Source organism: Pezoporus flaviventris, unplaced genomic scaffold (assembly GCF_033815535.1).
Source record: "Pezoporus flaviventris isolate CSIRO_AGI_PZ_B2104156 unplaced genomic scaffold, CSIRO_AGI_Pfla_v1 ptg000031l, whole genome shotgun sequence".
Classification (NCBI taxonomy): domain Eukaryota; kingdom Metazoa; phylum Chordata; class Aves; order Psittaciformes; family Psittacidae; genus Pezoporus; species Pezoporus flaviventris.
Genome location: NW_026892579.1, coordinates 63,206,412 through 63,223,837, shown reverse-complemented (window position 1 = coordinate 63,223,837; position 17,426 = coordinate 63,206,412). Strand labels below are relative to the sequence as shown.

At 43.8% G+C, this 17,426-nt stretch overlaps 2 protein-coding genes across 3 annotated transcripts in view; one reads left to right on the top strand and one right to left on the bottom strand.

Moving 5' to 3' along the window:
- Positions 1-17,426, bottom strand: part of PAK5 (p21 (RAC1) activated kinase 5) — a 176,599-nt gene that overhangs the window by 152,368 nt on the left and 6,805 nt on the right. The window lies entirely within an intron of this gene.
- Positions 1,323-17,360, top strand: LOC133273301 (D-beta-hydroxybutyrate dehydrogenase, mitochondrial-like). Its single transcript, XM_061461584.1, has 4 exons — positions 1,323-1,809; positions 9,901-10,053; positions 12,802-12,932; positions 16,273-17,360. Exons 1-4 carry the CDS (start codon positions 1,416-1,418, stop codon positions 16,627-16,629), a joined length of 1,035 nt encoding a protein of 344 aa, XP_061317568.1. The 5' UTR covers positions 1,323-1,415; the 3' UTR covers positions 16,630-17,360.

The following is a 17,426-nucleotide window of genomic DNA, read 5'->3' as shown; positions in this document are numbered from 1 at the left end:
GAATTACATGAGGTACAAGATAGAGATAAAAACTTAGAGGGTTTTTACTTAAAATGAGTTCTTGAGATAGGAAAGGGATTTCAGAAACTACAAAAAACTCAGTCATAAATCCAATATGACTGTTAACATGTATGCGTGTGTGTGTACACATGTATGTATATATTTGAGTTAGGAACAGAATGATATAAACCAGAGGAAAACCATTCCAACAAATGGAGGTATTTTACTGCAAATCCTCTGCACTGCAGACCTAAGTGGCCTCATTTACTGGACTAGACAGTCATGAAGTCATTTCTGTGAAGGATACAGTTCTAATCCATACCTTTCCACCTAAATTATTCTGTTGCTCTGACAACAACACACTGCTCCTGTCTTCAGATGCAACATTTGTGTGCCATATTTTAATACCTTTTGAAGTGTACTTGGAATTGAGACATAGTAAGAGCCAGAGGTTACTTGGGTCACCTTTTACCCTTTGTGAGAATGGTTTTGTCACTGCCTGTGATCTTCATGTTGTTAATGGAACACCGAAGCTGAGAGAATAAAGAATAGCAGATGCAGGGGAGAGGTGGGTGGGAGGTATAGAGAAGGTGAGCCTGGAATCCCTCCCTATCTTTCTATGCCAGAGGGAACCAGACAGGGAAGCTGGCTGGAGGACAGGCTCTTATCAACTCTCATAATTTGGAGGGTTGCATAATATTTTTTAAATGCAAAGACAAATCTTTGTGACTCATATAGTTGCAGAAGACTGATCTCTGAAGGCTAAAAAAGGGCAGCATCTCCCAGTGTGATGGAGCATGATCAAAGAAATCCTACTGAGGAGAAGTATCTGGAGATCTTCTTTGGGGTTTAACCATTCCCCTTCCTACTTTGTTTCCCAGCAGCAAAGCATAACCTCCTTTTTCAAGTCACTTGAGGTTTTAAGTCCTATTACACAATGCCTGCAGGAGTCCTGACAGTGCAGAAGAGAGAGAACTCACTGATTTAAAGCTAAAGTAAATCTAGACAGAGGAGCAGCCAATAAAGACACATGGAAAAGAGATTTAAACAGTAATTATTCCCTTTCTCCTTAGAATGTTGTTCAAAACACCCTCTGTCAGTGCAAAAACATCCCCACACAAACATTAAAACCTAGCTGACTGCAGGGACCACTGCTATTTCTAGAGAGCCATGGACAGCGGAGCACCACCAGCTCTGAAACCCCCCTGTCACGACCAGATACAGGAGGTATTTAAGACAAGGTACCCATGAGAACAAGGCTGACCGTGGAGCCGCAGCGATGCAGTGAGGAGCGCCCTCCACCGCGGCCGCTCGGCGGGGTTGGGGACCGGCCGGCACTCGCACCCCGCGGCGGGCGGGGCGAGGGCGGTGCGTGCGGCCGCCGCTACCCGGGGAGGGGGTGTTGGGATGTTAGGATGTCGGGATGCCCCCGCGGGCTCCCTCCCGCCACACAGGGCAGCAGCGGCGCGGGCGGCATGTGCGCCGCGGTCCCGTTCGTCCTCCTCTTCCTCCTCCTGCTGCTGCTGCCGCGGTTGTGGCGGCGCGGAGCGGTGCCCCTGGAGCCGCCCGGCCGGGCCGTGCTCATCACCGGCTGCGACAGCGGCTTCGGGCACTTCCTGGCGCTCCGCCTCCACCGCCTCGGCTTCACCGTGTTCGCCGGCTGCCTCTGCCCCGGCGGTGACGGGGCGCAGCGGCTGCAGCGGGAAGCCGGCGGCAGCGGCCGCCTGCACGTCCTGCAGCTCGATGTCACCAGCGCCCGCGATGTGCTGGCCGCCAAGGAGCTGGTGCTCAGCCACCTGCCCGAGAGAGGTGAGCACCGGCGGCGCGGAGCCCCGAAACCCGCCCCTCGGGGCGGCCGGGGCTGGAGGGGCGGCGGACAGGGAGGGTCCGCTGGGCCGCCACGGCTTGTGGCCAGCGAGCGCCAACACGGACGGGGCTAACGGCAGCTCCGGATGTCGGTAACTACAGTGGTTTAGAGTTAAACCCGCGCTGGTGCTCGGCTGAGTGGCACAAACTGGGGTCCATCCATAGTTGCTTACAATGGCAATGAATGAGGAAATGCCCGAGTGCGGGGTCCCTGAAGCCCTCTACAGGGATCCGACAGGAGGAAACGGCAGGCAAAGCAAAGAGCACTCACTGGAGGCGGTGGGAAGGTGATGTATTGCAGGGCATGATTTGTGAATAATCAAGGAAATGCAGAGAAGGAAGCTGTTGTGCCACACCAAACCAGCTGCTATTGGTACAACTGGAGTTTGTCAAGCTGGTCCCTCAAGGGATCACTTAAAAGGAAACCTGTCTCATTATACACCCTATAGAGAGTATACACCCAGGGGAGGGGATAGACTTTAACTTGCAAAATAACTGCAGACAACTGAAATCTTGGGTTATCCACCCAGAACACATGAGACACAGCAGGACATGGGCCACAGGTACCTCCTTTTCCCCTTTGACTGCAGGGCGAGAGTCACTCACTGTGATGCTGGAGAATACACTTGGAATAGAGCACACTTAATCAGGCTTGGAAGTAAGGTTCCTTCAGAAATACAGTTTCTGTATAGACACAGGGAAAACAAGAAGAGAATAAAGCATGTGGAACAATAATGAAATGCAAGACCTCTGCCTGCTTGGCTCATCAGCATGTTGGGAAGGGGATGAAACAAGAAGTATGAAAAAGCCTTGGTGCTGCTCATCAAGTACATGTATTTATGGTTGATTTTGATCTTATCTGATTAAGAGGCAGTGTCTTTGGGCTCTTTCCCAAGTGCAGAGACAACACAGATGACTCATAAAAGCTCTTAGAGGCTCGATGGGGACCAAGTCACCTGAAATTCTGGATTACAGATGATTTATCCTGTAATTCTGAAAGTATGTAATGCTCATGTTCAGTACTGACCTGCTGGGAGCCCTTGCTGCCTATAGGCATGTGGACACACCTACAGACCAAGACAAATCACACTGGGGACATAAGAGCCTGCTTAGAATGTCCAGAAAAGACACTTGAGCACAACTGGGTCTGAAACACTGCATGGACACAATGCATGCAGGGTGGTTTCCCTGGACTGTCAGCCCCTGCTGCAGGGCTGGGCCTGTGCAGGCAGAGCACACACTGTATGAAACCTTTTCCCACTGTTGGTCAGTACTTATGCTGCAGCATTGTGAGCGCACTCTGCAAAGGCAGAAAAGAAAACCAAATTTTACAGATCCAGACAGCATATTTGCCTTTTGGGTCAACTCCCAGTTATCAAGTAATAACAGAAGGTCTTGGGGGTGTTGGTCGATGAAAAGTTCAACATGAGCTGGCAGTGTGCACTTGCAGCCCAGAAAGCCAACCGTATGATAGGCTGCATCAAAAGGAGTGTGACCAGCAGGCTGAGGAAGGTGATTCTTCCCCTCTACTCTGCTCTCATGAGACCCTACCTTCAGCTCTGCGGCCTCTAACACAAGGGACGTGTATGTGCTCGAGCGAGACCAGAGGCACCATGGATATGCTCCAAAGGCTGGAGCGCATCTGCTCTAGAGACAGGCTGAGAGAGTTTTGCTTGTTCAGCCTGGAGAAGAGAAGGTGCCAGGGAGACCTTAGAGCAGTCTCCCAGTACCTGAAGGGGGCCTACAGGAAATCTGGAGAGGGGCTTTTTATAAGGGCCTGTAGGGACAGAACAAGGGGGAATGGCTTTAACCTGCCAGAGGGGAGATTGAGATGAGTTCTTACGTAGAAGCTCTTCTCTGTGAGGTTGCTGAGGCGCTGGCACAGGGTGCCCAGAGAAGCTTTGGCTGCCCCATCCCTGGCAGTGTTCAAGGCCAGGTAGGATGGGGCTTGGAGCAACCTGCTCCAGTGGAAGGTGTCCCTGCCCATTGCAAGGATTGGAACTGGATGAGCTTTAAGGTCTCTTCCAACCCAAACCATTTTAGGATTCTATGAAGTAATCTTCCTCCTAAGCTTATTAAGCAGAAAGGAACAAAGCAGTTATTTTAATGTCAGATATTAATGGAGTAAATGGCACAAGTCTTCTTCATAATTTATAAAATATAGGGGCATAAATATTTTTATCTTAAATGTGAAGAGACTGTGAAGACACTCCACTTACGTACAGTCTTTAAGCAAAAGACTTCAGTAGGAGTGTTCCTTCTTGGCACCTCTGAAAATAGATGAGGTGTTTGCTTTGGTATTTTAACTTTATAAACCAGTTTCAATTTCATGATCCAGCTGAAGGTTAGCTCTCATATTAACCAGTTCAGTTTTTAAAGACAGGAATTGTGGGTGTTTTACATTTCAGATGAAGATTCTTTTAAATGAAATATAAATGAAAGAGAATTCAGAATCGTTTGTAATTGCATTTATGTTCTTAAAGTAGCTATGAGATAATTATGTGACTGCACAGAACATCTGATGTGCTACCCAGAGGTTCCCAAAGGGTGGGCAGCAGAGAGGTGCCTTGATGTCCCCACCAGTTAAAGAACTCTCCACAGTGAGAGTTTCATTCAGGTACCATCATGTGCTGGACTTACAGATTCAGGTCACTAAAACACTTCCGTATGGTTCTCAAAATAGTAACAAGGAAACCAGGAAACCACTTCAGCAATTTCCAGGTTTAATGGTAACGGTGCAAAGGCTATGGATTCCAAATTCAACCTCAGAAGATGTACCAAAACAGAGAGGAAGCAGTTAAACAATGCTTACTTTCACATACTGTGTTTAAATAGCTCAGAGTAAACCCTGGGAGAGATTAAATTGTTGTTCTTTACTATCACAGTATCATCCTTACCATGGTCTGTGCATCTCAGACAAGCATGGCTTTTTCTTCCAAGTCATCTCAATCTGACTGATAAGCCAAAATAACATCTTTTATCTGAAATCTTTTCTTGTAGTTGATGAAAAAAGCATGTTTTCTCACATTTGTTATGTCTGTATACACTATATTCCTCCTTTCAAACTTGCAGAATGCTTTTGTTTCTGCTTTTATTTCCATAAAGCATCTTGATCCCTATTGTCAGCATCACATACTCTTGTTCTAGACCTCATATATGGATAAAGTAAGAGAGTCTCCATCCTGAAAAGTGTTCCATCCACAACGCAGGGCTCTCCAGACAAGGAGCTGACAATGAACAGAGGTGCAGAGAGCTCAAATCCCTCATGAATCTTATTTTTCAGCAGACTTTAGTTACTTCAGAGACCAAAGTTGAAGACACTGCAGTTCTGCACTGTAAAGCTTGTTATTTTTTGCCTAGAATCTGATGAAGAACCCAACCACCTAACTGTGGACTCCACTGGACACGTATATTCACCTTCTAGTTATGCCATAACCATGACATAACACCCAAGCTCTACCTTGTTTTCTTTCTCTGTTATGCAAGAGTAGAAATCCAAACTACTGGTAGCACACCTAGCTGGATATTCTGCCACTCCATAGGTAGTTTCCTTGGAAGTATTTGTCCTATTCTAGACTGTGAAATTACATCAATCTGAAAAGAAGAGCAAATCAATTTCCATGACAGGTATCTCGCTCTAGAGCTAACTAACTGTTCCTCCATGAAAATCTCCTGGCTCTGACGCCTTTATTTGTTCTTATGGCTTGTGTGCCATAAGATGATGCCCATAAGACAACTTTCTAAAATATTTAGAGTCCTTTCTTGCTTAGAAAGAAGAAATTTATTCTTTCTTCTTTTCTTTTTCTTGTTTAAAACATGATTTTTTCTTCCTTTTCTTGCCTGTTGTGAATGGGTGACATGGAGCTAGCTGCAAGGGAGGGCTGTTAGTTATAGTCCTACCTCCTACTCCAAAGCTATTAAGTACTCTCCTCCACTTAGGATTTCCTATTGACAGAATCCACCCAGGAGCCACATGCTGCCATATTTTAGCCCAAACTTCCTATACAAATAGACTCATCCCTGCAATGAAGACAACCACAGCAAAACATTCCAGGCAAAGGATGGTGAGTCATGAATGTATGTATCTCAAATCTGGGAGTCTCAGCTGGCCTGCTACCATGGACACCCTGTATTGCCACAGACAGACTGTTCTGCTCCGTCTCTTCATTCTTCAGTATGAATGTGGCAAATCACACTCTCCTTCCTTTGGCTACTTTCTTTAGTATTGGATTGGGATCTTTCAGGAAAGAGCTTGTCATTTTTGCATGGGCTCAGATTTAGACAAGAAACTCCAAAGATCAGTGATACCAAGAATACATGCTAGAGTTCAGGAAATCTGGCCAAATTCAGGTACTATCTGTGTATAGGCACCTACACAGAAAAGGCCTGATTCCAAAAGGCTTTGCAAGCACACAGCTTGATTGACTTGCATAGGAAGAGGACTTTTAAGAGTTTCTGGAAAAAAAACAGGCATCGTTTTTTTGCCTAAATAAGGGCTTTGAATATGTGCCTTTTGGTCAACATGTCTTGAAATAGAAATTAGCTGGGAGGTTATGTGAGAGCTAGTGGTCTCCTGAAAGCCTTGCTAATCTTAAATTAGGACTCTTAAAGTGATTCTTTAGATCCCTGGCTATATCTTTTAATCTTTGTCCTCAGGATCCATTTTCCCAGGACAGAGATCAGTGAAAATCTCTTTGACATCCAGTTCTGCTTTCCAGTTTATTTATCCCCTGCCTGATGTGGCATAGTCTTAACATCCCTCTTCCTAAACTGTGCTTGACCTTCCAGATCAAACATCAGCTGCTTTATCTTCATGTGTCTGTGCATGGGCACTGAGGAAATGTAATGTTTTTCTCCTTCAGCTGTCTGATTCTTACTTGTGCCTTGTCCTTCTTGATTTCCATCTAAGGACTGTGCTTCCTAGGTTACCTGAACTGTTTTAAGTGAATGCATGATGTTTTTTGTATGCACATTTATAGCATCAAGTTTTACCACAAAGGAAGACCAAAGCAGGTTCAAGAACCCTGAGTACACATCTGGGCAGGTTGTTTCTCAGGAGGAAGGAAGTTTGCCAGAAAAGTGGCATAAAGGAATAATTTTGTTTGTTATTTGGGTAGAATTCTGCAAATTGATTCAACTAATCAAAACTGCAGGAAAATATTTTGAAAGTATCAGAACATTTCCCATTCGGGAATGCCAAAATGTTCTAAGAAACAACAGGTTTTGCTTGAGAGCAATCAGAAGGTTTTGAGCTGACCCTGAGCAAAATCCCTTTTCTTATGTTTTACTTAATCTTCTCCTCAGAAATGCCTGTTCCTATTTAACTCAAGCCACTTTCGCTCCTCCTGACTTTTGATTTGGCCACTGCAAAGAAAGAAGGAGCAATTAGTCTGTGAACTCTGCCTTTTTATACACACATGTTGCCCTCACCACTAACCACATGGAGCCTTTGAAGTGCATGAGGCGAATGCCTGGAAAGCAAACTTAAGCCTTGCAAGCTCAATTCTCTGTTCCACAGTTTAGAAAAAGAAGAAGAAAATCAATTGTCTGAAGTTTAACAGCTGGATTTCCGGAGCCCTAATGAATTCAGGGATGTGTGGAGCAAGCGTTCTCGCTGTGCTGTGTAGGATGTAATGGCAGAAGCAAAATGACTTTTTATTAGCAAAGGTGAAGCTGAGAAGGTGAGGGAACAGCTTTGACAGTGGTGCTAGGCTTTAGTTTGTGTTGTGTTAGCTAGCTTAGGTAAAAATGAACCTCAGTACAGAGACCTCCAGCCTTAAGTAGAAATGGATGGGGTACAGTTCTCAGTTCATTTACAGATCAAATCATGTGCAAGTACTGATATTAGCTTTCACAGAGGACTCTCTAATCCATTGATCTGTTTTTCCTGGAAGGTCAGTCCCACTGGGCTGGTTCCACTTTAAGAAGGAGAAATAAAGTCAGAAAACATGGAAAGGCCTGGAAAAACAGGGCAATAGCAGGGGGAAGAAGAAAATCCAGCATGCCCAATTCCAGTGGCCAATTTTTTGGTCCATTTCCTCTCCTCTGTCTGCTAATATCTGGGACAGTGGAAAAGAGGTGAGAACATAAGAAACTCCTGCATTGCTAGGACAGTGGTCAACCTGAAGTTATAAGAGAGGTGCAGTGTCAAGGATTGCTGTGTGACAGACCACTGAATAATGATTTATTCTCTTCGGAGGACAGAGTTATCCAAGTTCTGTGTTAAATTCCTGATCTTGAGTGTTCTCTGCATATGAGACATTCACTGGAAGAACTGTTTCTTTCCCTGTTTAATCACCAACCTCATAAGTAGTGTGTATATGTTAGGAAAGCCTACAAAGCTCTGCTTTGCAAACTAATTCAAAAGATTGCCTGTTGGAGCTTTAACTGTTGTGAATGAAATCCAGTGTTTGCAGTTCTTAGCAGGGCTCTGGAAGGACAAGATACCATGAAATCATCCCAGTAGCTTTGTCACAGAAAGAAGAGTTTAGCCCAAGGGTTTCTGCAGCACCTTCACCAGGGTGACCAAAGGTCTTCTGTGAATTACTTTGCTACAGACGCACAGGAGTATACAGTTGGGTTGGTATCACACCCATGCCCCAGACTCTGTGTCCAGAGGAAGGAAGGAGGGAAAGAAGGAAGGAAACCTGGGTTTCTGGAGAGGCAGAGTAGATCCTGTAGAATCACAGAATGTTTTGGGTTGGAAATCACCTTAAGATCATGCAGCTCCAGCCCCCTGCCACAGGCAGGTACACTTTCCACTAGACCAGGTTGCTCCAAGCCCTGTCCAACCTGGCCTTGAACACTGCAAGGGATGTAGCATTCAGAGCTTCCTTGGGCAGCCTATTCCAGTTACTCACCACACTCACAATCAAGAATTTCTTCCTTATATCCAACCTAAATCTCCCCTGTAGGTAGGTATGAAGGAAGGTATGAGAAAGCAGTAATTTGCCTCAGATACATTCATCAATTCTTGAAAAAAGAGCATAAGCACAATTGTTAAGACTGGCAGAACCAGGCTGCAAACAGCTATTTCATGCCAGTCAGGCTACCCTGTGTACTTCTTAGTTACACCACTGGTCACCCTACAAATAGTAGCAGTCAGGATTTGAGGGCAGAAACAGAAGTGTTTTCAAAAGCACCATGTCCCTCACTGCTTTACTGTACATCTACAGATGTGTGCTGTGAGGGCAAGGACAAATCAGCCTGGCTTCATGAGCATGAAGTCAGCATGTCAGCTCCAAACTGACATGTACCCAACACTTCAACAAGAAAGCAGTGAAGGTTATTAGCACTGAGCAGTGCTCATGTGAAACGTTCTGTGCCTGTGGGCTAAAGGGCTTGTACTTTGTGTCAGAGACCTGTGCCACAACAAGCTTTGCTGCCAATAAATTTCTGCTTGTAAACACTGGAATCTGACTGCATTTCAGGGATCCGGGCTCCTTAGCACCAAAACCCATTCTTGTACGAGGAATAATGTTGTCCAAGAGTACAAAATAAGAAGAAAATACCATAGCCCCCGGCCTTATTTGGCTCCTTTACTCGGTGCTGCACCCATGTACCTGCCTGTGGCTGATTCCAGAAGGAATCAAAGCTCAAATCCTGGAAAAGGATCCCAGACTTAGGCTCCTAAATTAGTCAGGCACTTTGAAAATACTACCCCTTAACCTTTATACTGCTTAATATAATTTCCACAAAGCTTCTCATAGCACACAGTGGGATTAAAGTAATTAAAATATCATGGTACATTGCATTGGCAGTAAGATGTAGTCTCCCAGATCATGTTATTCATAAATAACTTAAGACGACTAAAAGTGAGTGATTATTAAATAGCACTGAGGCTTATATATAGTCTAGATAATGACCACAGTTGCATTCCCTCATGAAATAAAACATGCCTGCACTTAGGAATAGAAAAGATGAAAAGATAACACAACTAAAAAGTTATTTCCATGGGTCCAAATCTCTGTTTTGTCACCAAATGGTGGTTATTTTGCAGTGAAAGATGCTTGTTGAGCCTTTTCTTTTCCATAGGTTTCTGGGGGCTGGTCAACAATGCAGGAATCTCAACATTTGGTGAGACTGGGTGGCTGCCTATGGAGAAGTATGAAAGAGTTGCAGATGTGAATCTCCTGGGGAGCATCAGGACAACCCTGGAGTTTCTTCCCCTTCTAAGGAAATACAAGGGTAACGCTAATCCACTGTTATTTAGAGTTGTAGAATAATTAGCTTACTATAATCAGGGTAAATGTAGCATCTATAAAAAAAGCTTTAATTGTCTCTCATTGAACTGAAATGACAGGCTCCTTCTGTGTGGCCTGAAAAGGAAATCCTGATCCTTGGTCCTGAAAAGAGGGTCAAGTTGTAAGGGGGAAAAAGTACCCTTAAAGAGCCTGTCTTTAGAATACATAGAAAAATACTTACTAATAGTGAATTACCTCAGTGTTTGACTAAAAAAAGAGAGGAAAAAGTGCTTACAATAAATCATTAAGCTCAGGCAAGACTTTGTAAGCACTGACGGTCAGAAAACACAAAGAACCCATAAACTCTTGCTCAACTTTGTTATTTAGGCTTTACTATTTTACTGTTTGGCAATTAGGAGAAGAAAGATGACATCCAGTCTCCAGTTCCAGGCCTAGCAAAATCCTCTTTATGACCTTGGGCAGGAAACTTCAAGTACAGAGCCACGTGGGTATCCAATGGGATAACTGCATTTGCATGGTACTCTGTATGTGTGGGCTTTATCCTTTCTTCTGAGAAGAAATGGCTCAAACAGCCCTTTACAGCATTGCAGCATGTCTCAATTACTTTGCAGTTTGTTTCCTACTTGTCCCTGTCTGTATTTGGGAAAGAAAGATACCCTCTTCCTTCCTCCCCCTTTTGCTAAGCTTGTCTATTTAAGTTGTAAGCTCTTTAAGGTGAGGATCTGTTCTGTGTATATACAGCATCAACTAAAGTAAGGGCTATGTTGCACCTGGAAGCCCCACATGCCACTGTTACACAAAATGCTGGTAAGATAAAAGCATCCCCTGTCTGTCTTCTCTGCTTCTTTCTGCTTGGTTGCCTTTGGTCTATAATATTCTGATGCAAGAAAAAAGAAACCTTTAAATATTGCAAGCTGGATTTGTTTTTGTAAAAGAATGTGCTATTGCATGTACCTAGTGTGTGTGTTATGTGCCTATTACATGGAAACATGCTACTTTTCTTTCTGTGATGTCCTACTTACTGCTAAAACTCTGTAGTGCTAATCCACCAGAGGCATTTGTCTGACTTCATGAATTGCAAGGAGTTACTTTGAAGTGAAAGGGACTAAATGTGTGTTTGATGTTAAGCACATGCATAAACTTTTAGATTTGGGTCTGGATGGCTGCACATACATAGTACCTTAGCTCAAAGGAGCACTCTGGATCTCACTCCTGGCTGTCGATGCTGCCTTTATTAACTGCCCACACTCCAGAGGAGGCCAGGACACTTCTAGGAAGAATTCTAGGTTTCCTGTCTCCTTCCTTGCAGGAACAGCCAGGACAGCTAAAGCTCATGTTTTGGGGGGCAGCAAGTGACCTCTCTGAATGAAAAGCTTGAATTATGGATGTTAAAGTAATCTCCTGGAAAAGTTGGGTTTCAGTAACCTTAGGCAAAGAGAGAAGTTAAATGTGTCCCACATCCAGAGTGCACGTACCAAATCACTTAGATACTGGATAAAGGAGGCAGAGGTCATCCTACCCGAGGGCCTCTGAAGGACAGGATGAGTTCTGAAGGAAGGGTTTACTGCCATTTTAGGATGAGCACCTGCTTCCAGAAAAACTTCCAGATTATTACTTGTAAAGGGAGGTGTTACCCTCCAGCACAGAACTTGAGCATCCTACTCTGAAAGGAGTACCATTTCCACAACTTTTCCAGCTGGCCAGGCCAGCTGATGTAGCATCTTGATCAGCAAGCTGGTTATTGTTCCCCTGTTATTGTATACAAGATATAACCCAGACACTGAGTAGGAAGGCAGGGAACCTAATTCAGAATGACAGATTTCACTGCATTCCCATGATACCCTTTTGATACCCCACAAGCCTAAACCACTTGCTTAGATTTGTGGCAGCAATAGGACTGCAACTATGTTCTTTGTATTGCTGACGATGAGGCCGTCTCCTCTCTCACCTCTGGTATTGATATATCCACATTCACCCATTTCTCACTCCATAGTATGACTGATACAAGTTTACAAGCAAACAGTAGAAAAGAACCACAATCCAGTGCCTCAAATCAGAAATCCCTGATATTTAGGGCATGCCTGTACTTGACAAGAGTTATAAAGGAGGAAAAAGCAGCACAGATCAGTGAAATTATATCAAGGCAGTGTGAGGCTGCACAGATTTTGTCAAGTCACCTTTCTCTGGTGAAGCTTATCCCTATACAGTCTGATTTTGACTTTCTACGCACAGTTGTAAGACAGGTCTCAGTGCAGATATCATTAGTGCAGAAAATTGTGTTAACAGTCATATATCCACTGCAGGAAAAACCATCTGCTCCTCCCCTCTGCAGTCTATCACTAGCATAGACTTTTATTACTATTTTTCAGTCTACAGCTTTTAGGGAACTGTTTTTTTCCATCCTTTCTCAGACTCAGAAGGAATAAGCAGCACATAGGGGATGTGTTATACTTTATCCAGTCCAGCATCTTTCATGAGATGGAAGAAAGATTTTTGTGTGAAGTTCTTTGCTTAACAGAGCTGACTGCACATTTGTGCGGGCACTGCACACTTATATGGCTCAGCTTTGGCCTATTATGTAGTAAACCAGCATAGAATCATAGAATAGTTAGATCTGGAAAGGACCATCATGCTAAATACCACGTTATTGGCAGCTCAGAAGACTCAGGTTAGAGCAATAATTCTATGTTAGAGACTGAGAGTGAAGTTATTTGCCCTGTTTCCTTTCCAGGACGTATTGTTTTCATGTCCAGCATTAATGCCTATTTTACTCTGGGAAATGGCATTTATTCTATGACCAAGGCAGCTATTGAAAAATTTTGTGATGCTCTAAGACTGGAAATGAAGAAGTTTGGTGTCCAGGTAAGTGATGTAGTGAGTAGCTGTTGTGTGAAACTCCCTGCTCTTTCTAACATTGATTTTCGTATGAGAAAGAGAGATGTTTTACTCCTGAAATTTTCTAGAGAGTTAAAACACATCTTTTTATGGGGAAAGGAGGCAACTTGCATGAAGAAGACCAGACAATGATGTGAGGGTGTGTTGTGATTTAACCCCATACAGCAACTAAGTACCACCCAGATGCTCACACATTCCCCCCCGAGCACAATGGGGGAGAGAATCAGAAGAGTAAAAGTAAGAAAACTCATGGGTTGAGATCAAGACAGTTTAACAGGTAAAAGGAAAGCTGCACACACCAGCAAAGCAAGGAATTCATTCACCACTTCCATGGGCAGGCAGGTGTTCAGCCATCCCCAGGACAGCAGGGCTCCATCACAAGTAACGGTGACTTGGGAAGACAAACACCATCACTACCAATGCCCCCCACTTCCTTCCCGTTCCTCAGCTCTATGTGCTGATCATGATGCCGTATAGTCTGGAACATCCCTTGGGTCAGTTGGGATCAGCTGTCCCATCTGTGTCCCCTCCCAACTCCTTGTGCACCCTCAGCCTGCTCACTGGTGGGGTGGGTGAGAGGCAGGAAAGGCCTTGGCTCTGTGTAAGCGCTGCTCAGCAGTAACTAAAACATGCCTGTGTTACCAACACTGCTTCCAGCACAAATCCCAAACACAGCCATGTACCAGCTACTGTGAAGAATATTAACTTTATCCCAGCCAAGACCAGCCCAGGGTGGAAACTTTAGCCAAGGAAACAAGAAGCAGCATATGCAAAATAACATCTAATCTTGTGCAAAGTAACCGACAAAGATAAAATTGGAGTTGAATCTGTGGATGCAGCTTCCCCTTGGAAGAAGGTGGTTCCTCTGTGGCTGATCAGTTGGTTGGAAATCACTGAGAAAAGCACACCTGGGTGATGTTTGCAGTTCTGAGAAGCTGTGGAGTAGCATGTCTTCTCTTTGTGCCAACACTGCCACTTCCACCCTTCCTCCACATCCTCTACAGTGGAGAAACCTTCTGAGACGGGCCTACCTGAGCAGTGCCATGGCCTGTGAAGAGCTCCTAACAGTCCAAGTAATGAAACTTTCTCTGGGGTGGCTCTGGGAGCAGAGAGCCCAGACAGACATTGAGCTGTGTGCAGTGAGAAGGAAGACTTGTCACCTACCAGAGGGCTTCTTTCTTCTCTCACAACATTAGCGCTTAAAAGAGCCTTCCTTTTTGTGGGAACAGCAGCACTGCAAAAGGCAGTATCATGCAGAGTAATTATGTTTTTATTCTCTTAGCCTAAGAGGCTCTAATAGTGCTCTTAGTGCCCTGTCTAAGCAATGCCGATAGTCAAACCTGAAGCTTAGATCACCAAGTAGCTTTGTTAGGCTCTTTCCTTGGAGTCACTCCACTGCTGAAATGCTCTTCTCAAACACTAAAACTCTTCCCTGGAGGATTTACATTGGTGTACTCTTTATGTACACAGATTTACAACACTGTTCATAAGATTTGTGTTGGAAGAAATTACAGCTATGCATCTGTTAACTACCCCTCTTGGATAAATATGAAATGCTATAAAATGCAAGTGATTTTACATATCCTAATACCACACAGCATGATGAGGATTCCAACCGATTAGCTGAGGATAATCTCAAATGCATGGAAGAGCTTAGTTTAACAGGTAAGCTACTCTGGTCATTTAGGATTTTACAGTTCCCCAGCCCAGGAATAGCCCCAGCACACAATGCAGCGAGCCAGGCTGACAAACATTCCAGAGTATCCATGATTCTATTTCTCATTGTATGCAAGACACTGGCTGGCATTTGCCTAAACACCTACTCTGCAGAGAGCCTGCAGAATGGAGGGTCCCTCTTCCCTGTGCTTCCCTCCCCTGCTCTGTTGTTCCCTTTGTCCTTTCCATAGAAAGTCAACCAAAGGTGGCAAGGAACAGTTATGGCTCTGTCCCACTGTACTCTGGCCAGGCAAGCTGGCTGCCTGCAGGAAAGCATGTCTTCCATTAGAAAGGCTACAGAAAACCAAGGAAGGCAAAACAAGTACTATCTCTTCTTATCTCCAAGCCAACTCCAAAAAAACTCCAAAATACGAAGTTTTCCAAACCCCTTTGTCTAAAATAAATGTGGGAAGTTTATTATTGGCATTAATTTAGCTAACAGCAAGGGGTGGCTCCCAAAGATGTCCTGTGACAAACTTGATGTATAAGATGCCCCAGCTATGCCCACTGTTTCTGCTGGAGCTGATTCACATCTCTTCCTGCTCCCACACCTGAACTCTTCTGGTATGCAGCACACCAACTGCTGTGCAGGCTGAGACAGGCATATCCCATCACCAACACACACTGTAGCTTCCAGTAGATGGGCTGGGTGGCAGATGAGAGACATAAAGGTTCTGTAGTTCCGCAGACTTCCCAGAGGATGCCTGTCAAGCCCCCAAGTATCTTACATGGCTCAGCACCATTCTTCCTCACCTTGTATTGTAGTCTTTAGAAATCAGGTCAGCTAAATGACATGGAGTTTTTAATGTTGCATAGCTACAAATAGGTTGAACAAGCCCGCTGCTGAGGACAGGCATGCACACTGTGAGTGCTCAGTGTGCTCTGATACCCCTCAGAAGCTTCAAAAGTTAGCAGAGCATCAGTAGCAATACACACAAAGAAAACAGGCAGAGCAGCAAAGGATGTGTGTGCTTTCCATTTAAATCCACATGCACAGAAAGCTATGAAAATGAGCTAATGATTTCAGTAAGAGTCAGACCAGCACCTTTTGTCCCCTTTGTGCTTGGCTGACAAGACCTATTTTACTTTTAACTAGACATACGTGGGCAAAACAGCACTTCTTTCCCCAGGACCTTCTAATTTTCTTTGACATCTCCTTTTGTCCTAAAGTCGGGTAAGAAATTACCAATTGCAAGATCCACCAGTGAGTGAAAACCCCCTAAATATTCCACTTGGGAGACATCAAAGTCATACTGAAATGCTTTGTATCAGTATTGTCAAAACATTTACACCATTAAGCATTCTATAAAAATCAAAGATGCACAACAGTATTTGGTGAAGATATGCTGAGTAGTCACAACAAGAACATTAAATCAGCGCAAAACGAGGAAGTTAGAATAAAGCACCTCTGCAATCTTAAACATTTCACAGGAATATATTTGATTTCAGTCAAGTTTTCAAGCTTAAAGTTTCAATAAAGCTGGAAGAAATACATCTGCAGAAAGCTTTTGATCTGTTTTCCTGACTGTAGTATTTAATTGGATTCAGAATGCCTGATTGCATCTTGATAAGTTTTACATGTTGCTTTTAGGTCTGTGTTATTCAGCCAGGAAATTATGCACGCTTCACAAAGATCCAGCCACCACTCAGTGCCGAAGAGATCTGGAATGAACTCAGTGAAGAGGAAAAGACAGTTTACAATAAGGAGTATGTTCAAGAGCGGGCAAATTTTTTCAACAGCATTCTGAGCGAAGGAAGCACTAAGGGCAATGAAGTTGTGGATGCTATGGTAGATGCTTTAATGTCTCCTGCACCCAAGGCACGTTACATGGTAGCAAAGCTGAAGGAGAAAGCACTGGTGTTTGTGTGTGCTTTATTCCCAACTGTTGTGATGGATTCTGTTCTGTCTTACGCTCTGAGTAAAGTAAAACTTGGTACTGTTCAGTGACTCAGGCAGATATGAACATTTAAAGATGTGAAAGCCAGGACTGAATCTAATGCCCCTGAAATCAATGTAATGACACCAATTAACTGATGCAAACTTTGGAGGGTCTCCCTAGTCAGAACTGTCAGTTATTCACTGGGAAAAGCATACAGGAACCCACATAAAATTCATATATTTGTTTAGGTGACTTTATTTCTCCCATGTGAAAAAAAAACCCAACGCAACCACTTATGCTGCTTTAGGTATTGCCTAGAAAATGTAATGCTGCTTTTCCTAACACAATACCAGGTTACTGTGCTACAGACATGAGGGAGACAAAATGAAACATTTCCTACATGACAACTGAACATCTGAGATCATTACAGCAGACATGAAAATACCTTATCAGTAGGATACTGAGTAGTAATTTATTAGGGCTGATGGGAAGAGGTTAATGGAAAAGTTAGGAATGAGATAGAGACCTTGAAATACTTTTAATGGAGTTAAGTGGCTGTAGAAAGTTAGGAAATGTCAAGTAATAAAGTAATATGGGAACAGTGTCTTTGCTAACTACAGTTCAGTACTTCTTCAGGTGTTCTGGATAAATATGTAACAAAGCCAGTATGTCATGGGCTTTGGAAAGTAAGTAGCATATTCAATTTACAAATGAATCTTCAATCCTAAATAAACTCTTACCTTTTATCTGATGTCTGGATTAATCAATGCTTTAACCTAAAGTGTAGTAGAGAGCTAAACACCAAGGTGAACCTGTAGCTTAGAAAGATCATATTCATTGCTGGATTACACATACACAGTTTTAA

What these genes read in the sequence shown, in the direction of transcription:
- LOC133273301 (XM_061461584.1), top strand. Translation starts at nt 1,416, where the DNA reads ATGTCGGGATGCCCCCGCGGGCTCCCTCCCGCCACACAGGGCAGCAGC. An exon ending in CAGCCACCTGCCCGAGAGAG is followed by an intron (nt 1,810 to 9,900) that starts GTGAGCACCGGC and finishes TCTTTTCCATAG; the next exon opens with GTTTCTGGGGGCTGGTCAAC. An exon ending in TGAAGAAGTTTGGTGTCCAG is followed by an intron (nt 12,933 to 16,272) that starts GTAAGTGATGTA and finishes TGTTGCTTTTAG; the next exon opens with GTCTGTGTTATTCAGCCAGG.